Source organism: Lacerta agilis, chromosome 17, assembly GCF_009819535.1.
Source record: "Lacerta agilis isolate rLacAgi1 chromosome 17, rLacAgi1.pri, whole genome shotgun sequence".
Taxonomy (NCBI): Eukaryota; Metazoa; Chordata; class Lepidosauria; order Squamata; family Lacertidae; genus Lacerta; species Lacerta agilis.
Genome location: NC_046328.1, coordinates 39,928,307 through 39,956,273, shown reverse-complemented (window position 1 = coordinate 39,956,273; position 27,967 = coordinate 39,928,307). Strand labels below are relative to the sequence as shown.

The 27,967-nt window shown below is 50.2% G+C and overlaps 1 protein-coding gene across 1 annotated transcript in view; it reads right to left on the bottom strand.

Moving 5' to 3' along the window:
• The window catches only part of INSRR (insulin receptor related receptor), a 33,063-nt gene extending 6,087 nt beyond the window's left edge, over positions 1–26,976 (bottom strand). The window contains exons 1-14 of the mRNA XM_033174367.1: positions 26,798–26,976; positions 15,084–15,644; positions 10,586–10,901; positions 6,758–6,900; positions 6,254–6,398; positions 5,964–6,178; positions 5,071–5,197; positions 4,286–4,524; positions 3,642–3,809; positions 3,362–3,551; positions 2,634–2,675; positions 1,750–2,051; positions 889–1,025; positions 237–402 (exon numbers count right to left, since the gene is read on the bottom strand). Of these exons, the coding sequence (XP_033030258.1) occupies positions 237–402; positions 889–1,025; positions 1,750–2,051; positions 2,634–2,675; positions 3,362–3,551; positions 3,642–3,809; positions 4,286–4,524; positions 5,071–5,197; positions 5,964–6,178; positions 6,254–6,398; positions 6,758–6,900; positions 10,586–10,901; positions 15,084–15,644; positions 26,798–26,912 (2,866 nt within the window). The 5' untranslated portion in view covers positions 26,913–26,976. The remainder of the gene's footprint in view (positions 1–236; positions 403–888; positions 1,026–1,749; positions 2,052–2,633; positions 2,676–3,361; positions 3,552–3,641; positions 3,810–4,285; positions 4,525–5,070; positions 5,198–5,963; positions 6,179–6,253; positions 6,399–6,757; positions 6,901–10,585; positions 10,902–15,083; positions 15,645–26,797) is intronic.
• Between the last annotated feature and the right edge of the window lie 991 nt (positions 26,977–27,967).

Sequence of the window (27,967 nt, the reverse complement as noted above, 5' to 3'; positions counted from 1 at the left end):
CTGCCAGCATCTGGGGCCACATTTCCACGAGATGTTAACCCAGAGACACAAACGCCCAAACCGTTCCAGGTGTCCTTGCTTGCCCTGCCTTCCCCCCACCCAGCACCATCACAGGGTTTCTCATTGTGTCACCAGATGACCCTCCCTGAACTGCCAGGGTTGCTTAGTCCAAGTCAAACCATGCTCTTCCTTCTCTCTTCTGCTTGCCTTGCCTACCATTCTCTTCCACCACTTACCCGGCCCCAGGATGTAAAACTTGATCAGTCCGGTCCACGAGCCGTTCCCTGACAGTGAAGTGGCCCGGACCTTGGCAGAGTAATTTCCAGGCTGGAGGAGGTCGAGGAGGTAGCCCCCGTTCCGAGTGTAGCGGTGGCGAGAGACGCAGACAACCGAGGTGACTTTCTGCGCGAGAGGAAGAAGGAAGCCAAGGAGGAGACAGGCGTGAGCGGTGCCTCCGGGGCCTGTGGGTCACTCTTTACAGTAGGCCGGGAGGTGGGGAAGTTTGACACCCTGGGCTTGTGGCTGCGGGGGGCGGGGGGGGGGAGAATGCAGTGATGGCAAGTGGCAGGGTCTAGTTAACCAGAGCCAGAATGCTACTGCTGCTGGATCAGGCCAAAGGGGGACCAACCAGTCCAGCGTCCTGCTCTTTCTCACAGTCACCGACCAGATGCCTCCAAGGAGGCCCACAAGCACGCTGCCTGTGATCCATCACGACTACTCGTAACATTCGAGAGCCTTATCCTCTATTAACATGCCTGGTCCCTCTTTTAAGTCAGTCGCCATCACTACCTTGTGCGGCAGCAAATTCCTCCCTCCTGCCTGTCTGTCCTGAATCTCCAAACCTTCAGTCTCCTGCTGCCACCACTAGGCCTCCAGCCCCTTCCTCACCTCACTCTCCCGGCTGTACTTGATCTCGTACTTGAGGATGAGCCCGTTGGGATTCTTTGGCTCCTCCCACTTGAGGAGGACTCGGTTTTTCCCCGCTGGCTCCCAGGTCACATTGCCAGGGATGTTGTCTGCTTGAGCTGAGCAGAGAGAGAGCAAAGCAAAGGAACTCCTGAGGCGGCTTCCAATGGAGTCGGGTGTGGGAAGCCCATCACACTCCCCCTTCCATCCACCCTTTGCCCAGGCAGGATGAGAATGAGCACGGAGCTCTTCATAGCTCATGGGACACCTTATGCAAAATGCTCCTTCCTGGATCACATTTGCATCATTCCCAGACTACGGCAACTGCCTCGGGTGGCCTCAAGTGGCAGAATCCAAAGTGTGACTCCACAAACGAGCCCCTGCCACTGTCACCACCAGAGAAGCGGTTACAGCAGCTTCCAAGTTCCGGCAAGATCTCATGAGACCCCAGGAAGTGAGATGGAGTGCCTTGCTGAATGAAGTCTTGGGAAGCTGGCGTGTGGCCTCTGCGTGATCTCGTCAGAACCTGGAAGCCACAGCCACACAACTCCAGTAATCGAGGCATCGGCAGGGGCAGCAAGGGCGACACCTTCCCATTTCACCGCAGGCCGCCCCTGATCATTCCAGTAGGGAAGAGTCAGTTGATTCAGACGGTGGACTGCACAGGCTACTTACCCGCTACCCATGGGGACGGGAGTTGCAGGACCAGAGCTGGCCTTACCGTGAGGCAAAGCAGGGTAGACAGGCCAGGGACATAAAGGGGCAGCTGAGCTCTCTGCTCCTGCCTGGGACTGATTCCCCCCCCCCCCACGTGGCTTGCTGGGGGTGCTCTCTGGCACTTACGTTCCGGCATGGTTCTGGCAAAGACGAAGGTGGCAGCACTGCAGCCCACAGTCTGTGCAGCATGGTTGCAGGCGTGGATGTCGATGCGGTACTCAGTAAAATGGCGCAGGTTAGAGATGGCCGTCCGATCCCGGACCACTTTATCCTCAAAGATGCGGAAATCCTTCTCAGTTTTGGAGCTGCTGGACCCTGTGCGGTTTGGGGTCACTCCATTCCCCAGGACTTCTGGGGACGATGTGTTGGCAAAGGCGTGGCCAGGAACAGGGGTTACGGCAAAGGTGTCCCTGCGCCTCTTTGGGATCCTATCACAGCAGAGGAAGCAGAGCGCTGAGGCCTTGGGCGCATAGTGTGGGGTAGGGCAGGCCTGTCTGCTGGGAGTTGCTGTTTTCCCTACACCTCAAGGTAGATGACAAGTGTCATGCCCAGCGCTTAGTCCATGGAGGACAAACCAGACACAGTCGGGTTAGGGTCCAAACCTAGTCCAGCCCCCAAACGTATTACAATAGAAAGCTGGGCAGGAGTTTCCACAGTCCTTCTGCCTGTGATACTGATTTTCCCAGGATCCACCCAACAGTTAAGAGTGTGGGGATGTTTGAGTGCCTGGGACTTGGTAGGCAAAGGCAGGCAATAGGAAGAAGGGAAACTTCTGGTCCTGCAGGGGTGGGGGAGAGGGGAAGAGAGCCCCTTTTCTTCCTAAAATGGGTCCATTCTCTGCACCCCAATATTGCAACCTGATAGTCTGCACTGTCTGTGCATTTTGAGAGAGCCTACAGATGGTGGGGCAAACTTGAGGCATCCCTTTAAAAAAACGTTTCTGGTCCTCAGGAAAAGCCTGAAAATGTGTGAACATTCCTTTTCATTTTCGGCTACATTCTGCAGCTTACCTGTAAGAGATCTTGTTGATGGAAGTGACTTTCCAGGGGGGTCTGAAAAAGGACAAAGAAGGTGAAAATCTCCGCTTACTACCCCCTGGCTCCAGCCTTCTCCACTGCCTCTGGTGAATATTTTAGCTGATGAGAGTGCAGCTACAGTGGTGGGAGCAGGTGAGAGTTGGTGGCCCAAAACATCCAGAAGGTACAAGGTGGGAGGAGACGGAGGTCGCATGTCACTGAGGAGGAGACTCCCCACCCCCATCTCTGCCTCAGACAATATTGGAGAGCTGCTGTTGCTGCCAGTCAGAGTAGACATTACCAGGCAAGATAGGTAAAACCACCCTGACCTAGAATAAGTCAACTCATGCCAGTCTTTTTAAACTTTTTCAGACTAGCCCTGCAGGACACTTGTGGAAATAAGGCTCGGGAATCTCCTGAGCCCCAGTTTGGGAGGGGGGGGGGGTTGTTGGGCTTGCAAACAGTTGACAGTGCCATTCCTGCCTAACATTTTCAGGCTCAAGATGGCTGCTCTCCAGTTGGGGAAGGAGCGCTGGGAGTCAGTGGAAGGTTTGGAGTACCAAGACAGCAGAGAGAGCCACCCACCAGTTCTGACAGGCTCTCCCACCTGCTGACCATTGCTGCTATCAGCCCTGACTTCCGCCCGCCCGCCCGCCCGCCCGCCCATGGAGTCACAACCCCAAACCCCACAGCCTGGCCTGCACAGCTCTAGCCCCGGTCACCTGGGGATGATGATGGAATTATGCAGGAAGTTTTCAAACTTCTTCTGGAAAGAGACGGTTTCATCCCTCAGGGGGGTTTGTCCCACAGGGCTTTGACACGGGCAGCACTGCTGCTCCTCCCCATCCTCCTGGCCTTCGCCATCGTCTGTGTCAAAGCGAGTGTCTGCGCTGCTGGTGGGCAGGCGGAGGCCTGGCAGGGCGAGAGGAGAGAGAGTGTGAGCAAAGGCCCTTTGGGGGCTGCGTGAGGCCCATGCGCCACGGAGCAGGCCAGCCACCTCACCTTTGTGGCAATAGTCATTGACAAACAGCTCAGAGTCCTCAGCCAGCTGCTGCCACAAGACCAGGTAGTAGGTGATGTTGCCATTGGGCTGGCTGGGTGGCTTCCACCGGACAATGAGGTGGGACGAGGAGTTGGACATGGAGATGACGTCCCGGGGAACCGTCGGAGCTGGACATCGACAGGGGGGCAGGGGAGTGTAATTGAAAGAGAGAGAAAAAGAGGGGGGGAGAGAGGGAGAGAGAACCAAAATACAGAGCCAGTTTTGTTGTAGTGGCTAGAGTGTCAGACTACAACCTGAGAGAGACCAGGGTTCAAGTCCCCATTCAGCTATGAAGCTGAGCCAGTCACTGCATCTCTCAGTCTAACCTAATCTCAGCCATCTTTAAAGTTTTGAGGTGGCCGCAGCGCAGGAAGGATCACAGCCCTCCATCTCATGCTAGGCCTCTTCTGCCTCCACAGAAGGGAGAGCTCCTTTCAAGGTCCCTCTGCTGCAGGCCCAGAAACCCCACTGCATCCCAGCAACTCTACTCAGAGCCCAGTCCCAGCCCAAGGAGCAGCTCTGGCCCCCAGGGGTGGATGACATTGGTCACAGGCTCCTGCTCCTGCTCCTCTCGCTCGCCCGCCCGCCCGCCCACCCGCGTTACCTGCAGGCATGGTACGGATGTAAACCACCTCGCTCTGAGCCCCGTAGTTGCGCCTCTCCTCGGCGGTGGTGAGGGTGATGGCCCGCACAAAGATGGCATACTGGGTCCAGGGCTTGAGGCTCTGAAGCACCACCCCCGGCTCCTGCTCGTTGTTCAGGGGCGGCTCCACATCCACCACGTTCCAGCTGTTGGCACCGCAGGCGTCCTGCCCAATGTATTCCGTCACGTTCTGGAAGGGCCTGGGGGATGAGGCACCCAAGGGAGGGTCAGGCCTGCAGGAGCAGCCGGGAAGGCAGCTTGGCTCCCCTCCTGCCACCTCCACTGGCTCTCCAACTGCCGGGCTCTTGGCAGACCAAGAAGGATGCGCAAAGAGGTCCATTTCAGTTTCTCACTTTCCCCACCTTCAGTTCAGTTCTCCACATTTCCACATCAGTTTGTGGATATATATTTTTTAAAAGGTTCTCATTAAAATTCACAAGCATTTTAGTATGAGTTTCTCCTAATACACACATTCTTGCAAAGCAAGGTTCCCAATAAAAGGCATTTCCTTTGGTCTTTTCACTAATATATTAATTTTTATGCACACTGTACCCTCAGTACACATTCACGTTGCACTGCAAACTTCAGAGAGTCTTGAAGGACAGCAGGGTCTTGGTTCACATACGGTTCCAGAAGGGGCAGATCTGGAATCTTCCCCTTCAGGTGTGCTGGGTGTCCCCTGCAGCAGCAGCAGCAGCAGAAAAGAGCAAAGCCCACCCCCACCCCCAGGCTCCCCAAGGACTTACGATTCCTTGTAGTAGATGATGAAGCTCAGGCGGTCATGATACTCTGGGGGCCAGTAGCGCTCCCACTTGAGAAAGATGCGATCTGACTCAGTGGTGTTGGACACAAAGCGCAGGGTTTGGGTCTTACCTGAAATATAAGGGGGGTGTAAAACCTGGAAGGAGTCTTGAAAACTGGCATGGGCGAGGAGTGGGGGAGGAACACGAGTGGCTTTAGGGAGCAACAGTGGAGCTGGCAAAGAACCCTGGAAAATTTCATGAGCAAAGGTCAAAACATCTATTCCCTTTCTAGCAGTGCAAATGACAAAAAATCCCAAACCCTGTTTTCACTGAAAATGTTATGGGAGAAAAGACCTGGAATAAAAGTGGGCTGGGGGAGGGGAGGGGTTGGGATGACAGCTGCTGCTGCCATTGGGGTTGCAGGTTTTGACTGCGGCACCCTAAAGATTTAACAGTTTGAAGGTCTCTTGCTGTTTTGATGCAGCAGATGAACAGGGCTGCTGCCCCTCTGAAATGGGAGACAGACCAATGAACGAAAAAGCCGGGCTCCATGAGCTCTGGTGGTGGCCAGTTTTATGCAGTGAAGCCAAAAGGACCAACCACCCCACAAGTCCAGCCTTTCCCCAACTTGGTCCCCCCCCACCAGATGTTGCTAGACTCAAGTTCACCTCATCATCACCCCTGACCCTTGGCTGTACTGGCTGTTGGAGCGGCTGGGGGACAAGAGCAACAACAGCTGGGGGCACCAGTTTGGGAAAGGCACCCCTGCTTCCTTGTGGGGCAATCCCCCTCTCCATCTCCGATTGCCACTGCTACCCTCATTTCTGCCTACGAGATGCCCACCAGGGTCCCTCGATGCTGTGCCCCCAAGCCCTCTGCCCCCCAGAGCAACTCACAGGAGGCTCGGTCGCCGTTGGTCCGGGGATTGATTTCTGCTTTGTTTTGTCTGCCCTTTGTCCCTGTGATCTCCTCCATGCGGTAAATCTCTGACAGGCAGAGCCTGGGGTTGAAGGCAAAGTACATCTTGCCAACGGGGATGGAGAGGGTGTGGTGGCTCCAGTCCCAGAGCTGCTGGAGGTTCTGGTTATCCAGCACGTAGAGCGTGTAGTTCCTGGAGGCGAAACGGAGGAGGGTGTTTTACAGCCCGCCCTGCCGGGGTGGAGCCGTGCCCTTGCCCCAGACTCACCCGTCCACCATGGAGTCCCCTCGGATGAGCTTGAGGTTCTTGAAGAAGGACAAAGAGATGAGGGCAAAGGAGTGCTTGATCTTCAGGAAGCCCGTGATGGTCTCAATCAGGCCAAGACTGCCCTGCAGGGCAGAGGCCAGGTTATCTGCAGGAAGGGAGAAGCAGCTTTTAGGCTTTTTGCATGTCTGAAATGATTGCCTGGTGCTGTGCTGTGTTCTTTCTTCAAGCACCTTATGCTTCTCAACACACATGTCTTTTACTCTTTTAAAAATCTGTCCCAAGAAAGGGGAGGTGGCTTCCTAACTGGCATGATAAATGGTCCTTCAGCTGCAAAGGAAAAGAACACAGCCCCCCCCCCCCCCGAGTTAAATCTGAGGAAATCTGAATGCATGGCAGGATCACCCCTCAAGTCATCCCTCTAAAGATTCAGTCCCTCAGTGGGCAGAGGCCAGACCTCCCTCCCTGGAGGGCCCAGCACCCTGGGGCACAAAGCCAGCCACTCACCTCCCCGGCGGATGTTCAGGATGAGATTGCCCTCGATGAGGGTGCAGCCAGCCAGGTCCTTGGCTGCCCTAGTGGAGTCAATGGTCTTGGTGCCCACTTTGCATTCCTTTGGGCAAAGCCCCTCACACTTGTGGCAGAAGATGCTGAAAGAAGGGGGGTTGGGGAAAAGACCTGGGGATGATGCACCCACAATCCATGGAGAAGCTTCTCTCCATCCCTCACACCTCAGAAGCACCACAGAGGAAGCTCTCAGCTGACCTGCACCAACGTCTTCCTTCCCCCAAAGAATCCCTTAGCAAACCACAGTTCCTGTTAGTATTTGTAATGTAATTTCATTGGAACTGCATTTCACAAAGACGAAACGGTAATGGGGAAAGGAGGTGGCAGTTGGCAAGTGGCAGTTGGGAGTTGGCTGGTTCTCTCTGGGAGTCCTATCCTGACTGGGAAGGTGAGAAGTGAGGGACTTCTTGCAGACACTGTCTGCAGGAGTCTGTAAATAATACTTGTGGTTCAACTGTAGCCAACCTGTCAAGTAAAAAGATTTATCTTCAGCTATCTGCATAAGGCATTTTTTAAATCACAAATAGCTAACAGTTCCCAGGATTTCTTTGACAGACAGGAATGTCTCTTAAATGGATAGCAGGGCGGCAACAGCAGCCACAGAGAACCAACTTTGGGTCATGTTCACACACTTTCATTCACACACACACACACTATCAGCCAGGCAGGCCCACAGCAGGCAGGATCAGGGTAGGACCCAGACGGTGCACATTTCCTATCCCTGGCCATGTGAGTTTGTGTGTAACCTGTACTTGTTTTTAGGATGAATGGATGGAAAATGAGATTCTGATTCAGCATTAGGAAGAACTTTCTGGTGACAGGAGCTGTTTGAGGGTGGAATGGGCTCCCTCGGAAGCTGGTGGACTCTCCTTCAGTGGAAGTAGTCAGACACACACTCTGGACTTCAAAAAGCTGAAGGAGCTACTGGGTGTGAGAAGGGAGTCCACGTAGGATGGGAATTTCTAAAAGGAGAAATATTGAGGCATCTAAGGAAACCGGTGTGGCTGCATAAGGAGCTTTCAGATGAGCTGAGAGTTAAGAAGGGCATGTATACAAAATGGAAGAAAGGGGAAATCACAAAGGAAGAGTATACACGTGAAGCCAACAGTTGCAGGGAGAAGGTCAGGCAGGCTAAAGCTCAGAATGAGCTCAGGCTTCCAAGAGAGGTTAAAAATAATTGTAAAAGGTTTCTTTGGCTATGTCTGAAGTAAGAGGAAGAACAAGCAAGTGGTAAATGTGGGTTGAATGAGGTAACTGTCAAATTTGCAGATGACACCAAACTGGGAGAGGTAGCTAATGCCACAGAAGACAGAATCAGAATTCAAAATGACCTTAACAGATTGGAGAACTGGGCGCAAGCTAAAGAAATGAATTTCAATAGGGACAAATGTCAGGCTCTGCACTTAGGCAAGAAGAACCGGATGCACAAATATAGGATGGGGAACCCCTGGCTTACTAGCAGTAGATGTGAAAAGGATCTAGAGGTCTAGGTAACCCTAGCTTAACATGACTCAACAGTGTGATGCAGCAGCAAAAACAGCTAATGCTATTCTAGGCTGCATCAACAGAAGTCTAGTGTCCAGATCAAGGGAAGTAATAAAATCACTCTATTCTGCCTTATTCAGACCACACTTGGAAAATTGTGTCCAATTCTGGGCACCACAATTTAGGAAGGATGTTGACAAGCTGGAAGGTGTGCAGAGGAGGGCAACCAAGAGGATCAAGGGTCTGGAAACTAAGCCTTACGGTGAGCGCTTGAAGAAGCTGGGTATGCTTAGCCTGGAAAAGAGGAGACTGATAAGAGAAAGGAGAGCCATCTTCAACAAGGGCAGTCACTTGGAGGAGGGAGCATACTTGTTTTCTCCCACTCTGGAGTTAGAACTCAAACCAATGGCTTCAAGTTGCAAGAAAGGAGATTCTGACTAAATATTCAGAGAAATTTTCTGACAGTAAGAGCTGTTCAGCAGTGCAAAAGACTCCCACGAGAGTGGTGGACTCTCCTTCCTTGAAAGTTTTTAAACAGAGGTTGGATGGCCATGTGTCCTGGATGCTTTAGCTGAGATTTCTGCATTGCAGGGGGTTGGACTAGATGACCCTTGGGTTCCTTCCAACTCTATGATTCTAAGTTTTTAAACAGAGGTTGGTTATCCACCCATAAGGATGGTCATCCTTTAGTTGTGATTCCTGCATTGCAGGGGGTTGGACTAGATGATTCTTGGGGTCCCTTCTGATTCTACAGTTTGATGATTCCTCATAGTCAACAAAAGAGTGGCGAAAGCTGTACTGGGATGCAATTTCAAAAATGATAGAATGATCTCGATACGAATCTAAGGCAGACATTTTAACATCACAGTAATCCAAGTTTATGCACCAACTACCAGTGCTGAAGAAACTGAAATTGATCAATTCTATGAAGACTTACAACACCTTATAGAAATGACACCAAAGAAGGATGTTCTTCTCATTATAGGGGATTGGAATGCTAAAGTAGAGAGTCAAGAGATAAAAGGAACAACTGGCAAGTTTGCCCTTGGAGTTCAAAATGAAGCAGGGCAAAGGCTAATAGAGTTCTGTCAAGAGAACAAGCTGGTCATCACAAACACTCTTTTCCAACAACACAAGAGACAACTCTACACATGGACATCACCAGATGGGCAACATCAAAATCAGATTGATTATATTCTCTGCAGCCAAAGATGGAGAAGCTCTATACACTCAGCACTCAGCAAAAACAAGACCTGGAGCTGACTGTGGCTCAGATCATCAGCTTCTTATAGCAAAATTCCAGCTTAAACTGAAGAAAGTAGGAAAAACCACTGGGCCAGTAAGATACAATCTAAATCAAATTCCTTATGAATACACAGTTGAAGTGAAGAACAGGTTTAAGGATTTAGATTTGGTGGATAGAGTGCCTGAAGAACTGTGGATGGAGGCTCGTAACATTATACAGGAGACAGCAATGAAAACCATCCCAATGAAAAAGAAATGCAAGAAAGCAAAGTGGCTGTCCAATGAGGCCTTACAAATAGCGGGGGAGAGAAGGCAAGCAAAATGCGAGGGAGATAGTGAAAGATACAGGAAATTGAATGCAGATTTCCAAAGAATAGCAAGGAGAGACAAGAGGGCCTTTCTAAACGAGCAATGCAAAGAAATAGAGGAAAATAACAGAATGGGAAAAACCAGAGATTTGTTCAAGAAAATTGGAGATATGAAAGGAACATTTTGCACAAAGATTACCACAATTAAGGACAAAAGTGGAAAGGACCTAACGGAAGCAGAAGACATCAAGAAGAGGTGGCAAGAATACACAGAGGAATTATACCAGAAAGATATGGAGGTCTCATACACCCCAGGTAATGTGGTTGCTGACCTTGAGCCAGACATCCTGGAGAGTGAAGTCAAATGGGCCTTAGAAAGCCTTGCTAACAACAAGGCCAGTGGAAGTGATGATATTCCAGCTGAACTATTTAAAATTTTAAAAGATGAGAAGGGGACGACAGAGGATGAGATGGTTGGACAGTGTTCTCGAAGCTACTAACATGAGTTTGGCCAAACTGTGAGAGGCAGTGAAGAATAGGCATGCCTGGCGTGCTCTGGTCCATGGGGTCATGAAGAGTCGGACACGACTGAACAACTGAACAACAACATGATTCTGTGAAAACTGGGGCAAAAGTGTTTTAAGTGACCGGATCAGTCCAGCACTCGGCGGAACACAACTGAAATCTCAGGCCTTTGAAAAGTGTGGGACCAGCAGGCTGGCCCCCTCACCTGCTCTCATTCCTCTTGTAACCCGAGGGGCACTCGGCAAGGCACTGCCTCTGGTGGATGACAAACTTGGAGGAGTCGCGGGGGTTCTCTGACACCTTGCGCAGGCTGGCACAGTGCTCCGCGGTCACGCAGCGCCACCCCTCGTATTCGTAGGTCAGCTCCGGGCAGGAGCTCAGGCAGTGCCCGTTGAAGTAGAAGTGGTGGCAGGCGGTGCAGGCATGCCTGTCTCCCGGGCGGTGGCAGCTCCCCAGGCATTCCCGGTGGCAGCACTCGGAGGAGCTGGTGCAGGCAGCACCCCCCACTTTGCAGGGACACACTGCAAGGGAGAGAAAGGGGGCGGAAGTCGGAGGGTGAGGCAACAGCAGCACTGGGAGAGAGGTGATGCGCCACCCCTCAGCTTCTCATTTCCCCCCAATCTTAATTTTAGCTCCCCTTATTCCACACACACACACACGTCTGCACATTTTTAAAAAGAGCCACATGAAAACCACAGAGGCATTTTTTGCGCACATTTCACCTTAATATATGTATTTTTTGTACACAATTTTGCTTGTATGCCTCTTAGCAAACAATTCCCCCCTTAGCCAGTTCATTTTTTGTATATTTCCACTAACACATGCATTTTTGTGTGTATATTTCACTAACACAGTAGACACACAATGTGATCTAAGTTACAGGTGGGTAGCCGTGTTGGTCTGCCATAGTCAAAACAAAATAGAAAATTCAGATATCTGAAGAAGTGTGCATGCACACGAAAGCTCATACCAGGAACAAACTCAGTTGGTCTCTAAGGTGCTACTAGAAAGAATGTGATCTAAACCACAGAGCCTTGGGCTTGCTGATCAGAAGGTCGGCGGTTCGAATCCCCGCGACGGGGTGAGCTCCCGTTGTTCGGTCCCTGCTCCTGCCAACCTAGCAGTTTGAAAGCACCTCAAAGTGCAAGTAGATAAATAGGTACCACTCCGGTGGGAAGGTAAACAGCGTTTCCGTGTGCTCTGGTTTCACCAGAAGCTGCTTAGTCCTGCTGGCCACATCACCCGGAAGCTGTACGCCGGGTCCCTCGGTCAGTAAAGCGAGATGAGTGCCGCAACCCCAGAGTTGTCCATGACTGGACCTAATGGTCAAGGGTCCCTTTACCTTTTAACTTGTGTGCATTCAAGAAAAATTGAAAAATTGAAAGGGAGTAGAAAGACTTGCCATTGCACCCAATGTGTTTTGACTATACGTGATATTGGCTTTATTTGCTACCAGTATCTCTGTAATGTAACCTCTGTGTAAGTTGCAAATCTACTGTATAAGCATTGGAGGAGTGAGAATTTCAAAAAGCAAGCTGAGTTTTTTAAATACTGGTTCAGGAAGTGTGGATTTGGGAGTTTCAAAACAAAAATCTCTTTCCCGCCCCCGCCCCATCCTTAGTTGAGAGCCTGGCCCTAGCCCAGTGTTCATCTGACTAAATTCCATTCTGCTCTTTTATGCTTTGTTTTAGTAATATTCTATTATGTCATCTTGGAAAAACATTTCTAATTTGAAAAGTGCCCTAGAAGTCGGGGCCGGGCCACCCATGAGACAATGAGAGGTGAATGCCTCAGGCGGCAGGATCCACAAGGGGCAGTAGAACACAATGTAGTTCTTTATTTCCTGCCTTGTTTCTGATGTCATCAGCATATAAACTGAGAGTAAACTCCACCCTGTCTTAACACTTTTTAGTATTTCAAATCATAAAGCTTCAACTAACAGCCCTGTGGATACAGCAAACAGCAAGGCAGGAGCAGGCAACCTTGCCAAGCATAATTTAAGCTAGTTGCCTCCATTTGCTGGCACGTAGACATTTGGGTTTGTATGGATCATCTTAATTCATACCACAAATTGACCTCCCAATCTGCATGAGTCTGTTAATGAGTTAATGAACCAGAGGAGCCCTCCTGGCCCAGGCACAGAGGCCTCTTTCACCCTCTCCGCGGCCCTAGAGATGGCCCAGCCCAGCAGGAGGTTGGCCAGGTGGTGCTGGACAGTGATGCAGAAGGGGGAATCTCAGCCGAATCTCAGCTGCAGCTCTTGAAACATTGCACATCTACACAGCAGCCCTGAGAGGCACAGCTGGCTGCCCCGCCCAGCGAGACAGGAGGAGGCAAAAGACCCGTCCAAGAGGGAGCTGGAGGGGGCAGTTGCATGCGCACGATAACCATCTGCCTGTTTGCACTGTATATTTCATTAGCAGCTCTCTTGTTGACAGCAAACAAGCCCAGGAGACTCACATACTTTTATGAGTTTCACAACGGTGAGACAGGGCTGCAGCTGATGGGGGGGGGGTCTCCCCCAAAGGACAATACAAAGGAGACCAGGAGGGCACCAAGGGCTGATTCTAAAGGAGTAGCTCTTCTCAGTTCACTTACTAGATACTACACTGGCCTAAGCTTGCTGCCTTTCCAAAGATACAGCCAAGTTCATCCCACAGAGAACAGATTCCACAGATCAGCTGGGATACTGCTCTGCCATTTGGCAGCACAGAGCATTTCTCTAAGGAATCCTGAAGGAGCCTGAAAGGGTCCAGAAACTCGCCAAGGTGATGCTGGGAACGCCGGACCAGCAGCAGAGAAAGAGCCTATGGGATCAGACCAAAGGGAGCCCTTTCAGTGCAGCACCCTGTTCTCACAGCGGCCACCCAGGTGCCTTTGGGGAGCCCACAAGCAGAACCTGAAAGCAACAGCAACCCCCCCCCCCCATGACTCCCAGTGACTGGTATTATTCAGAGGCACACAGTTTCCAGAATAGCCATCATGGTTTAAGCCTAAGGCCAAGCTAGGAGTCATCACAGGACCTTTTCAGTGGCTGCTCCCAGATTCTGCAATTCCCTCCCTGGAGAAGCCACACTGGCTCCCTCTTTGCTGTCCCTCCACCGGCAGGTGAAGACTTTCCTTTTCCAATATGCTTTTGGGAACAGACTGCTTTTAATGAAACGGCTGGGGCCATGTGGTTGTATTGTAATTATTTGCACAGGTGACAACCATTTTGGGAGTGTCCAATTGATGCGCAATCACCAATGTGCAGGTCCTTTTGGAACTGGAAGAGGGCGGAATGGGGGGCAGGATGGGGCATGCATAGACATGCTCTGCCGACACATGCAGGGGCCTGAAACAAAACCCTCGCACGAAATGGTTGCCGCCTATATGTTCTAAACAGATTATGTATATGTAAATAGTTTTAATTCTATCCATGTTTTTAAAAAAATTATTGTTGCTTTTTTGTTGTTTTTAACTGTAAGCTGCCTTGAGCCCCGTTGGGGGAAAGGTGGGGTATAAATAAATGTGGTGTCATCGTCGTCGTCATCACTACTGCCTGTGGGAAATGAACAGAATTGGGGATCTGTCCTTCTGTGGTGGCATGTTTAAAAAACCAAGGCGCTAGAGGGCAGGCGTGAAACGCAAGCACCCAGGAGGGAAATTAATGACATCGCCAGAGTACCTAACTTGCTCACCTCATGCCTCCGATTTTGGAGAGCTCCTAAAAATAGGCCACAAAAGAATTTAAAAGTAAAGCACCTGTTTCCTAATAATAGTTCATCTGTGTAAACACAGGAAAGAACAAAGTTTATTGGGTCCTTGTTTTGAGGAGACTTATGCAGAAGCTCCCAGGCTGGATCATACTAGCCACACCTGTGTGTATCTAGGCAAATAGCCAGCCAGGCTCCCAGGATAGCCATGAGCCTTCAGTGTGTAAGGAGGCAGGTGCAGGGAGGGAGGGAAGGAGGGCATTTCCAGCTCAGGCAGCGGCAGCGTGAAAGGAAGGGGTTAAAAAGACACAGGCATGTCCTGTTTCCATGGGCGGTGGGGGCTTTTGTAGAGCCTGGCGGCAGCTGGATCAACCCCATGGGAGCTGATCTAGCTCAGCATTCTGTCCCCACAGGGGTCCAGCAGATCATAAGAACATCAGAAGAGCCTGCTGGATCAGGGCAAGGGCTCATCCAGCCCAGCATCCTGTTCTCACAGGGGCCAAACATTTCCCTGTGGGAAGGCAGCAAGCAGGACCCGAGCACGAGAGCCCTCTGCCCTCGTGTGGTTTCCAGCACCCATGGCTAGAAGCCACCCGCAGCCACCTCATTTGAGAGCCGCAGCAGGACCTGTGCCCTCAACACCCAGCACTATTCACAGCAGCCATTGACAGCCTTGTCCTCCATGAATTTGTCTAATCCCCTCTTCAAGCCACGGCAACTTCAACCCACCGTGCCTTGTTTGGTCCTGATTCTCCACTGCCCTTGGCAACAGCTAGTTATATGATAACTGTTGGATTTGTGGTTGATGGACTATAAATAAATTATATTTGCGTTTGGATTAACCATTGTTTTTGCTGTTCTCGTGCCAAGGAACTCTTTCTGAAGCACAATGGGAATCAAGCTAACCATAAAGCCCTTTGGCTCCCTTACGAAGCTCAGCCGTTCACAAGCCCCCTCTCAAGGCAGCCGCAGGCACCACCCGCCCAGGGGTGACCTGGGTCAACCGACCTTTCTGGCAGTTGCTGGAGGTCCAGCAGCGATACTCCAGCTGCCCCTTGAGGCTGGTCTGGGTCTGGACGCAGGGCTTCTCCACATCCAGGATGCCCGGGCATACATCGGCACACTCCTCCGCGGGCTTGTTGTGCAAGATGATGTTTTGCTCGAGGGCGTGGGGGGTCTGCATCAGTCCCCAGTCGATGGTGGAGATGTGGCAGAGCTCCTGGTTGCGCTCGATGCGCACGGAGCCGTTCAGGATGTTGGTCAGGCTGTGCAGGCCGATGTCACGCAGGTGCGGCATTTCAAAGATGACCAGGGCATAGTTGAAGAAGAGGCTGGTCCCCCGGATGACCGCCAGGTTGGGGAAGAGGTCGCGCAAGCTCTCCAGCCCGTAGACACGGAAGAGCAGGAGGTACTCCGTGATCATGACCAGGCGGGGGAAGCTGAAGGGGTGGAAATCCTCGCTGCTGGTGGTGAACAACAGGAGGATCTGCAGGTTGCCCTCGATGATGGTGCAGTTCTCCAGATTCCGCAGCTGGGAGACATCAACGCGGATATCCATGCTCTCGCAGACTGCAAAAACAGGGAATGGCAGAGAAAGAAAATGAGATTCACCAGGACATGAAGGGGAAAACAAGAACAGCTCATGCTCTTCACCTCCCGCACTGTTCCAGCACATAGGAATCTCTTCAGACTGCAGCATTTGACCCACACAAACACCCCTCAGGCTCTTAGACTCACAGAGTTGGAAGGGAGCCCAAGAGTCATCTAGTCCAGCCCCCTGCAATGAAGGAATCTCTCTCTTTTTTTTTTAAATAAGAATTTATTGGCATTTTCATAACAAAACATAAACCCACACCCACACCTACATATATAAATCAAATACAAACACAAATACAATTCTTCTTGTTTACACACTTAAGAAAATATTCTAGTTCCAAATCTTGACAATTGACTTCCCCCACCCTCTCTCCTTCGGTTTTATATCCATATTCTACTTTAATAACTTCCTTTCTCTAAAAAATTTATTCACTTAATAAAATTCAAACCTTAAACAACAATCTTAATAACAATTCTTTGGATCTTAACAAATTATTCTTATATTAAATCTAAACTATTCTTCTTCCCTTAAACTGCTGCTAATATCAAAAAATTTCAAAATATCCCTTTTCTTATTAAAAGTTAAAATAAAGCTTAATGTCTTAACCCTCCGATTTCAGATTACCATAACAGAGCATTTATATTTTATACTTAATAGAGTTCACCCTATCCCCCCTCTATCCAATGTCCTTCTCCATCTTTCACCGGAACCGCTCCTCAGATTGTCCTCTTTTCTTATACGCCCGCAGAACCAGACACAGAACCAGACACCGTCCCCAACAGTCCTTGCATCGAGCATCAGGATACACTGTTCATCTTCTCTCGGCTTCTCCCATTCAATGCTGCATTCTTCTATTTGTAAATATCTTAATTTCTTGACCATCGCTCCCGAGCTCACACCTCGGGGGCTGGATATAACATTCCTCGCTTCTTTTTCCGGGGATCGCCATGCCAACTCACTCAATTTTCCAATCAACTCCCTCAGCTCTTTGCCCAGACTTTCTTCCATAGTATCGAGTATCTGGAAGGTCTCCTCTGTGGGAAATAGATTTTTCTTCAAATCCCCACTCAAAACCTTCAATTTCCGATTAATCAGTTCCAGTTTCAGTATAATAATCCTTTCTTCATCAGTTAGTCCAGAGTCCAAAACAGTTTCAAAAACAAAGCCCAACATGGTGAGGACGGGCATAGGTATCAAATTTCAGTTTCTATTTCAGTGTTATTCATCATGTAGCAGTAATTTTCCACTTCGGTTCAGAGTCTTCGCAGCCATTTTCTCTGAAACCGGGGCGCAAAGACCAAAACTTTCAAATGGAATATTTTCCATCCTCTTCCTCCCCCAAGGGAGATCTGTAAAGTCTCACTCCTAAAAAAGTCTTAACAATATATCCATCCAATAGCAACAGTATCACAATCTGTTATTTCTCTTGCCTCCGAAGGGAGACAGGCAGACTTCCTTTATCTACAGCCTCCAGGGTCGTTAAGTCGTTAAGTCTTTAAACTCAGCAGTTAATCCAATCAAGTACTTACGACCTCCTGCTTCTTTCCCTTTCATCTCTCAGGGAGAAAGTCGTCGCTCACCACGGCCAGTTCTCGCCGCTTTTCCGCCCGGTTGGGGCATTTCCCCTAATGGCCCGGCTCCGCGTTCCCTTCACCCCCACTCCCCCTTTACAGGGGGAGCGAGGGAAGGGTGCGTAGCCTAGCGGGCCCGCCGGGGAGCCCGAGGCACGGGACGCTCTTCCCGGCCTCACCGGAGCCCCGCGTAGCGGTGGCGGGGCTCCAACCCCCGGGCTGGACTGAGTGGCCTCACAGCCGAGGCAACCCAGCGACCGCCCGCGATGGCGACCTCGCCGGAAGTCCGCAATGAAGGAATCTCAACATTCTTGCACCGCCTGTTCATGTGAATGGCCCAGGAGGAGAGGCTGCTCCTTTCAACCGCCTCAGAGGGCCCTCTGTCTGACACAAGGAGCCTCTGTCTGTCTGAACAGCCAAAAGAAGAGAGGATGGACAGACCTCTCAAATTTGCTTTCCCATTTCCCCAATCTTACATTCAGCTAACTCCATTTCCTCAACAGTTCTTAAGCCCTCGTGAAGCCCACCAGCACTTTATTTATTTGGAAAAGTATTTATATGCTGCCAACTCAGTTGGCCACAACAGGGGGCAGATGAGATGTATATCTCACCATTAAAAAGCAGGACAAAACAATCGTTAAAAGGACTGTCCTGAAGTTGAGGCTCCAGTACTTTGGCCACTTCATGAGAAGAGAAGACTCCCTGGAAAAGACCCTGATGTTGGGAAAGATGGAGGGCACAAGGAGAAGGGGACGACAGAGGATGGATGGTTGGACAGTGTTCTCGAAGCTACTAACATGAGTTTGGCCAAACTGCGGGAGGCAGTGGAGGATAGGGGTGCCTGGCGTGCTCTGGTCCACGGGGTCACGAAGAGTCGGACACGACTGAACGACTGAACAACAAAAACTCTCCTAGTTTCCCCCGATGCTGCATTTTATGTTATTTTCACTAATACATAACAACTTATGCACGCTTTCTCCTAACATATTGTTATAGGTTTGTGGGTGCCAAACCCCTCTAATCCTTGGATCCAGCAAGTGTTAAAGCTAAGCCAGGAGAGCTTCCTGTTGAGGAGACTGACTGAGTGATGGCCTGGGCCATTAAGAGAACAAAGGAAAGGGGGATCTGTGCCAGACAATAAGTGGGTGGGGGCCCTACTTCAACTCTTAGATAGCTAGAAGGAAAAGGCCTGAGTTTTACAGCAGAGTTTGCTATGGTGTGAGCTTGAAATAAAGCAGCAAGGAGAGGCTCAGAAAGCAATGTTTGATTTCTGATGGAATCCAAGGCTGTGACTATGGGAGGAGAAGAAGCAAGACCTTTTGGGGGGTGTAGGCTCAGTTTGTATATATGTGTAAATAAACCACATATCATAAAGACACCGCAGTCTCCTCTGTGCCTCATTCCAAAGGGAAACACAAACTCTGGGAAAGCATCCAAAATCCCTGGGATCTCTCAGCGCTCAGAGATTGGGGTGGCCTGAAACAATACGGTACGGTATGCGCTTTTGAAAACAGAAGAGGAATTACAAGGAAAAGAGACGGCAAAGAGGCCACATCGCTCCTATCCCCACACCCTCCACCAGGGAGAGGCCCAAGACCCCTGCTGGGCACAGACAGCCCATTTTCAACACCCGTCTTGTTGCACCTGATGGAAGGAAAAACCCTCCTCCCAGACCCTGAAGCAGCTTGGCTTATGGATCCATTAGTCGTATTTCTCAGACTACAGGGGGCTTCTTCTCTTGTCACAGTGGCTAAGCAGGACACATTGAGCAGAAAAATAAAACAATACTATAGTAAAACAACAACAACAATAACCCTACAAGAAGCTTTAAAATAAGCTTTGTCCCACGTGTCCTCTGAATTGCTTTGCTCGGCAGAATTGGCACTGCTACAGGTGCCACGCAGTACCCGTTCTGCATTTACAGGGTATTTGTTCTTGTTTCTATTATCTATTTTGTTTTTATCTTGTATTTTTATACTGTGAGCCACCCTGAGAACTATGGAGGAATGGCAGTATACGGATTTAATATGAATAAATAAAGGAAGCAGGTCATTTAGGGTGGCACCAGCACTTTGGAACTCCCTGCCTATTGAGATCAAGCAGGTGTCTCTGCTGGACTCTTTGGCTCCTGCTAAAAAAAATTGCTTAGACAAGCCTACCCAGATGCTTAGAAATACTGCTGTGAATTTTTTACCTGTTTTAGTATTTTAACTTCTTGCATGTTTTAAAGTATTGGAAATCTTTCTTAATTTTCTCATTTAATCATTTTGTAAACCACTCTGAGGTTCTGTTTTTCCTTTTTTTACAATCAATATTATTATTAATGCTTTATACTGTTGTAAACTGCTAAGAGGTGGGAGGTTATATTTAAAAAATCAAGTGGTGTTTTTATTTAAGTACTGTACATAGTCTGATCCCAGTGATGCCTGACGGTTGAAGCAGTTTCCCTGAAATGCACTGGGTCATCATAAAGTGATTTCTTATGAATTTTGGGTGTTTAAGGTGTGTGTGTGTGTGTGTGTGTGTGTGTGTGTGTGTGAAGTCTTACTTTGTGAAGAGTTTCTCACTGGAAAAGCAGTCTGTCAAGTTATTAATTTAAAACCCCCTACAAATTATCTACTTTTGCATTCATTTGAAATTCCTCCCTTCCTTCCTTTCCCCAGAAGACACCCCCACCCCCCCGGCAACAAAAAGTTAAATTCACTTCAGTTCAACATGGTTCTGTGCAAAACTCTCACACAACCAACCCATAATAAACACACATTTTTATAAATAAATAAAAAGCATTCCTTTGATCTTGATCTCTCTTTCAACCTTTCTTAGCCCACGAGAAACCCTCGTCACAACCCTCATCCTGGCCTTCCTCGCAGAGTTGTTGGAAAGATGGAAAGAACCAGCTACAAACAGGAGGTTCAGGTACCAAAGTGGTGTGCGATGTGCATGTTTATGACGCGGTGCAGGGATGCCTGAGATGGCCATTTTAAGCTTTCCCATGCGGGTCTTTTCCCACCTACTACACCTTTCACTCTGAGGTTTGCCATCCGCTCCCCTTGGCATTCTGCACAGGCAGAGGTGGGCCTTGTGGGAATCCTGGCTGCACACTGTGGATCTGCTGCAAATGGACACCTGCTCCTCTGCAGCAGCCTTTGGGCCCATGGCAATGGCTCCCTTTCAAGGCCTTGGGCCAGATCCGGCAGGCTTCCTGGTGTTGGCCGAGAGGCCGGTCCCAGTCTCTCCCCAGAGAAAGGCAGATAAGGAAGGAAGAGAGGAAGGGCGCCTGCCAGGGCACAGAAGAAGGCCTGGCACCAGCCCAGCTCTAATCTCTGTCCCTGCATGCCAGTATTTACTTGGAGGTGGGGGCAGGCCCTCAGAGGTCATTTTCATTTCCTCCTGGGCAACATGAACAGCAAAGCAAAGGGACACAGCTGCCTGATTCCCACCAGCGGTAAATTTCATCATGGCAGCTGCCACAGCCATGCCCAGAAGGAGGCTCCAAGAGCTTGTGTCAATCCACTTTACAGTAAAACTGGCCCCTGGGTTTGTTATCTCCTCCTCCCTCCCCAACCACTTTCCTTTGGTGTCACGGCTTTTTAGATGGTAGAGATCTGCAAGCTGCTCTGGGCCCTTTTGGGGCTGGAAAATGGGATCTAAAAAATATTTAAATAGGATATCACTGCATATACTGTACTCCCTGCCCCTCCAACAGCAGCTGTATGCAGTTAGCATCAGCTCACGGTTGTAGGGTAAAGTCAGGCCCCAGAGTCAGGAGCAGGTCAGCAATAAAACACCCGGTGTGAGTGAAGTTAACTCTTTATTCAAAGAAAGCGAAACAGTGCAGGCCTAGAGATCACAGCAACTCTTCCCAGTAGACCTTGGCCCAATGAGGCCATTCTGAGGACTTCCCACGGCTCTGTAAGGCTCCTTCCACAAATTAAACCAGGGACCTTCTGCATGCAAAGCCTGGGCTCTGTACCACCAACCCCAGCCGTCCACTAAAAATAAAGCAAATGACAGTCCTCAAAGTTTCCATTTAAACAGAAACAGAAAACGTTGCTTTTTACCAAGATCTATTTGTTTAACATTGTCTGCACTGGCCGGCAGCTGCTCCACAGGGTTTCAGAAACAGGAGGCATTCCCAGACCATCCTGAAAATACCAGGGATTGAACCTGGGGCCTCCTGTGTGCAAATCATGTACTCTGCTGCCAAGCATTGAACTGGTGGCTCTTTGAACTCTCCCTGAAATAGCTCCCCAATTGCTTTGCTGTCCGTTTGCTGTACCGAGTGGCTGGAAAACTAATGGTCCCGAAAGGGGCCTGGCATCCTGGCGGTGGGGGTGCAGCTTCCCAAGTGCTCAGCTTCCATCTTTCACAAAAGGAGAATCTGGCACCTGCCCAGACTTGCTGCTTCCTTTCTGCTGCTAATGGTACCTTTGTGGTACATGGACAAAGGCAAGAAGCCTTACAAAGCTCAGCAAAGGCACAAGAGGAGCAGCCCAGAGAGATGTGGAGGAGAAGGCGCTGCGCTCAGGCATCAGGTCCAGGAAAAAAGCCCTGTTTGATCACCTGTTTAAACAGTTCCGTTTCTGTTCCGGAAGGTCTGAATAGCCACGGGAAATATTTGCTCACAGTATTTTGATATCTCAGTGTTTGCTAAGTATGACAAAACACTCACTAAGGTGGGGTGGGGGGCTGTGAGGAGAACCGGGAAGGGATCCTCCAGCTTTGTTTGTCAAAATGGCAAGGGAAGGGTGGTGCTTGGGAGGTGAGGGGCCATTTTGATAGAGCTACCTGCCACGAGGCTCCTTCTCCTGCCCACCTGGCACACATGGGGGCTTGAGGTGCTCTTGGCCCTGAACTGGAGCAAGTCAGCAAGGCCTCAGGACTGGCTGCAAATCGTCTGCCCCAGGTGGTAGTGGGGGCGGTCAAAGGATCCCATCCCGTCCCCAGTAGGCACCGCCAGTGCTATTTTTCTAGAAAAAAGAGGTGCCGGAACTCACCATGAGCCCCTCTCTTGTTCTCTTAGAATGGCAAATGGCGCCCACCGGAGAGGTGCCAGAACGGAGTTCCGGCTGACAAAAAGCTCTGGTCACCACCACCTTTGTGTAAAAGGCTTCCCTGGGAACGTGCAGAAAAAGACAACCTGCTCAGAAGTGCCCCCCCCCATGGCTACAAAGGGCAGCAAAGGAGCCCCTGTCTTGGCATGGCTGCGCTGCTGCTCCTGCCCATGCTCCTCTCTCATGGTGTGTGCATGTGAAACCTGAAGCCAAATTATCACCTCCAGAGCAACGTCTCAGTCCAAACTGACATTTACTATAAACACAGGGGCTAAATTCTGTAAACGCAAATTTCAAACCCCAAACACTCTGCCTGGCAACAAGAGAGGATCAGCCTGGTGCTCTTGGGAGGCACAAAGGGAAGGGGAGCAAAGGGGAGTCCGGCTGCATTCAGAGACCGCCAAGCGCCCACCGGGACTCTAGCTTGCCCAGGGAGCTGGAAAAGGCAAGCTCACGCCTGGAACAGAGGCACTTGCTTGGCACAATGGACTAGAAGCCGCAATCACCTCTCTTCAGATGTGGGTTTTCATGAGTGAGAGATGCCATGGGTAAGCAGGAGCTATAAAGGCTGCAGCTCAGCGGCAGAACAGCTGCTTGGCATGCAGAAGGTCCCAGGTCTGTTTCCCTCTGGCACTGCCAGGTAGAGCTGAGAGAGGACCCTGAGTGTGAAACCCTGGAAAGCCACAGCCACAAAGTGTAGACACTACTGAACTAGGCAGATCAATGGTCTGACTCAGAATAAGGCAGCCTTCTCCCTATACAGGGGTGCCTGTGATCTGATAAAGACCATCATTACGCTGATTGAGCAGCTACAGCGAGTCCACAGCTTTGTCCTCCCAACACCTCAGCCCCTGCTGCCTTACTCTGCCTAATGGTGGGGCCAGTCCTGTGCACACAGCAAGGTCTTACGCCAGCTTACCCAGTTAAACACCACCATCCCAGTAGGCTGGTGGGGATGGGGTGGGGGCTTCTCTTCAGCTAAAATTGTGGTGCTTGGGGCATGAGCTGCTTTGAGCTTTCCAAGGCAAAACCAGCACCAGGTTAACAAAGGGAGGCCGCCTGGTGGGCAGATGCTGGCTGGACTCAACCTGGTCCCAGCTTCCTCTTCCAGGTCTCCGTTCCTGCCTTTCCCACCTGGAGCTAGCTGGAAGCTGCCCCCCATCTCTGGTCTAGGGCTCTCCTGTTGCCACCCAGGCCTCCTGTGACTCCCCTCCATCCCCTCCCCTCCCTACAGTCTTTTATGCCCCTGGAATCCAGCAAAGGGGCACAGGAAGCGCCTTCTCCCCACCAAAGGTTCTCTCAGGCAGCAATATCTAGGAACAGAGGAAGCTGCCTCACAACAAGTCAGACCCAGGGAAGGATTTACGTATACCAGTAAGCTAAAACAAGCTCTAGATTAGGGCCCCACTCTCTTGGGGCCCCCAAACAAAATTAAAGGGGGGAAAACCTGGATGTACATTTCAAAAATAAAAGATAAAAACAAATAAAATAAAACCTACATACAGGAACAGTGTTTTGTGTTGTGTAGGCTCCTATGATGTGAGTAATGGGCCCTGCCTGCTCCCTAAAATATCACTGGTTTGCTCATTTCTATATACAGGGTGCCTACATTCTGCATGTGCAAATGGCTTTAGATACCTATTAGGTCCATAAATGACCATAAAGCATATATTCAACACAAAAAACAGCAACAATTTGTTGTTGACAAAGGACAGCTGTGGTGTAGTGGTTAAGAGTGGTAGACTCGTAATCTGGGGAACCGGGTTCGTGTCTCCGCTCCTCCACATGCAGCTGCTGGGTGACCTTGGGCTAGTCACACTTCTCTGAAGTCTCTCAGCCCCACTCACCTCACAGAGTGTTTGTTGTGGGGGAGGAAGGGAAAGGAGAATGTGAGCTGCTTTGAGACTCCTTCGGGTAGTGAAAAGCGGGGTATCAAATCCAAACTCTTCTTCTCTTCTTCTTCAGCTGGACATAGAAAGGGCCCCATTACCTTCAGTTTAGGTTTGATGAGGCTTAGGGCCTCATCAAACCAAAATCCGGCCCTGGTCAGATCACTGGGGCCCATTTAGTACAGCAATATCTACCCTGGCCAGCAGCAGCTACCCAGGGTTTCAGGCAGGGAATCTTTAACTTGTTGTGAACACCCAATGAAACTGATTATTGGAAAATTCAGGTTTGACAAAAGGAAGGACTTCTTTGCACAGAGTGCAGTTAAATCATAGAACTCTCTCCAACAAGAAGGAACGGCTTAGGGAGCTGGGTATGTTTAGCCTGGAGAAGAGAAGGTTAAGGGGTGATATGATAGCCATGTTCAAAGATATAAAAGGATGTCATCTAGAGGAGGGAGAAAGATTGTTTTCTGCTGCTCCAGAGAAGCGGACACGGGGCAATGGATTCAAACTACAAGAAAGAAGATTCCACCTAAACATTAGGAAGAACTTCCTGACAGAGCTGTTCGGCAGTGGAATTTGCTACCAAGGAGTGTGGTGGAGTCTCCTTCTTTGGAGGTCTTTAAGCAGAGGCTTGACAGCCATCTGTCAGGAATGCTTTGATGGTGTTTCCTGCTTGGCAGGGGGTTGGACTGGATGGCCCTTGTGGTCTCTCCCAACTCTAGGATTCTAAGAGGAGGTTATGGCCAACAGCTGTAGAAGAGGATTAGACATATTCAGGGAGGCTAGGCATGATGGCTGTGTGCTGCCTTCATTACCAAAGGGAGCAATCGCCTTTGAATAATACCAGTTTCTGGGGAACACAAGTGGGAAGAGTGGCTTGGGTTGACCTCATTATACACCAGTCGACTCAAGCAGGGCTGGGAAGAGCAAGGTTACGTTTCCAGTTTGCAGCTCTGTGAAACCTGACGGTCCTGGGGGGCTTAAGAGCCACACAACCTGGTTTCTGCCATTCTGCTTACAGCAACAATGCCCCGGGATCCCTCCCTGCCCACTGCTGGCTCAGCTGCTGGGGGTCTTGTTAAATCCCCACAATTGCCCATTTCCAGGGACTCCTGCTGCCACTTACTAGCATCAGACCATCTATTCCTCCAACCTTTTGCTCCTCACTCAGTGGGCTGGGGGTTGAGGGGTGGTTTCCCCTCATATGTGGGGCAAATTCTTCCCTTAGTTGAGCCAAACACAACCTGCTTTGCAACAACCTCTGTGTTTTGGTTCTGCTCTGTTTGCCAACAGAGAAAGTTACTTTTGTGTGCCTGGCCTATAAATCCGGCCAGTTTACACAAGATACTTTGGTCCCTGTTCCCTCACACACCTGCTGTCCTCACTTTATCCACAACAGCACAGGTAGGTAGATGCCAAGGGTTGTAGTCCAACAACAGCTGGAGACCCAAGTTAGAGAAATACTGTGTGACTAGGTTGTCAAAGTCTGGCATAAGTGCACTTGTGGATTACAGTCCATTCACATCTGACAAAGTAGACTGTTGTGCATGAAAGCTTAGGCCATAATAAATGTGTTAAGTCTCTAAGGTGCACAAAGTTATTCATTCACTCACTCATCCACCCACCCACCCACCCACCCTTTCTTCCCAAGGAGCCCAGGGCAGCAAGCAGCAAGCAAACAGTTTATTGTTTTAGCACATCTAAAAATATATATTTAAAACAATTCCAGTACAGATGCAGACTTTTTATTGAATTTCCCCAGAGGAAAAAAATTAATACTTATGCTCAGCGAAGACCAATAAAACAAACATGCAAAGTAATTCTCCCTTCTAGCAGCTAACACACACGATAAACACATCAGTAATTGTGACTCTCTCTTGGCCAAATCATCTATTTAGAAACAAAACACGCAGAAATATGAACACACTCAAGACAACATGAGTCAAACATTTTCTTCCTCTCTTAAATCTTATCCAGAGAGCCAGTTTCACCACCAGCAGGGGGCTTCATAGCTGCTCTCGGGGGGGGGGGTTTACGGAGTTTTAATTCTAGCTGCAATTTTATCAGTCAAGAGTTTTCCTGCCTTACATCATTCTTAATAAGCGGATCAGGACAACGGATGGGTTAAATACCAGGAGCTCTTGCCCAGTGAGATCCTTTATTACAATAATTAACACTCTCCAAAGAGAAGCTCTTTCCCCCTTCAGACAAGCCCCTCAAATGTGGAACCCAGCAGCCCTGGGGGCTCTCAGCACCCCCAGCAATCACCCAGCTGCCCATAATAGACATTCTGAGAACAACCCCTGAGCACCCTGCATTTATCTGCCATAGTCCTGCACTGTTTGTCCTGGCCCACGGTTGACTCTTGAGAGTGGACTTTGAGATACACAAACTCTGCTCTGGGCCAGTTTACAGGGTGCTTGGTGAGGTGAGCAAGTCGGGTGCTTCTTCCTACTTGGGCTGACGGCTTTGGGGAGGAGGGGGCAGAGAGTTGAGTCTGCAGCAAAGCAGCCATCACCACCTAGGCACCACTCCCCCCCCCCACAAAGCACTTCTGCACACACACACACACACACCCCAGCAACTGCCCAGCTCAGGAGGCACTTACTTTCTGCTGCAACGGGTTCAGGCGGAGCCAGCCAGAAGAGGCAAAGGATGAGCAGGGCTTCCTTGGCATGCCAGAAGGCGAGAGCAGGGCGCCCTCCCTTCACCTTCCGCTCCATGGTCCATGAACAACCCAGTTCTCGAGGGCAAAGGAGGAGAGGAGGGGGCAACACTGGGGAGGGGGGGAGGTGGAAATGTTGGCTGGGCTCCACTCTCAGTCTCAAGAGGTCAGGGTTTCTCTTTCATGGGGGGGGTAGAGAGCCCCCCTCTCACCACAGAGGGTCAGGTCCACTGCAGAGGTGTGAGCAGCAGCCCCTGGGCTCTGGCTGGTCTCTCCCGGTGGTGGCAGCGTCTGCTCTCCATCCTACTGCCCAGAAGCCTCTGGCACCCTGGGGACTCCCGCACCTGGGCACCGAGAAAGCAGGCAGAGTGGAAACATCCCCAGCCAGGGCAGCTCAGGGGTGGAGCCAGTCTGTCTTTCTTGCACAGGCAACACACAAGACCTTGCACACAAACACTGCTTGCCCGTTGGGGTTGTGTGTGGCTGGGGGGTGGGGGGAGAGAAGCAGCCCGCCTCTTGCTGGAGGGCTGGAGAGCCAGAATTGGGCCAGTTCCAACGGTTTGTTTTCGGTTGTTACTTCAAAATATTTAGCCTGACAACTGGAGCAAGATGAGGTTGGACGAAGGAACTGGCTTCCCTTTCTTGTTTGGGAAATAAGGAAAGGAGTGAGGAGCAGCCACTGGAGGGAGAGAAAGTGGGGGGCAATCAGGAGGGGTGGGGGGCAGGGAAAGCACCTCATTGCAGGAACGGGATGCAGAGGAGATGGTGAGAAGAGCTGGGTTCAAAAGTGGAGCAATGAAAGAGGAACAGAGGGGAAATCAGGGCAGGAAACGGGGGGGGGGGCGCTTCACCTGGGACCACAGACCATTGGTCCACCGGGCAGAAGATCAACAGCACTAACTGGCAGCAGCTCTTCCTGTTTGGGAAGGAAAGGCGGAAGCTCAGGGGCAGAGCAGTTGCTTGGCATGCAGGTACCACTGTAAGTAAAATTTAAGCTGCTACCTTGAATTGCACCCTGAAGGGCTGCCCAACTTGCTTTAGTCAAGACTGAGGGCATGACTGACAGACTGACAGCTGTTAACAGAAAAGGCATTGGATTATTCAACACGATGA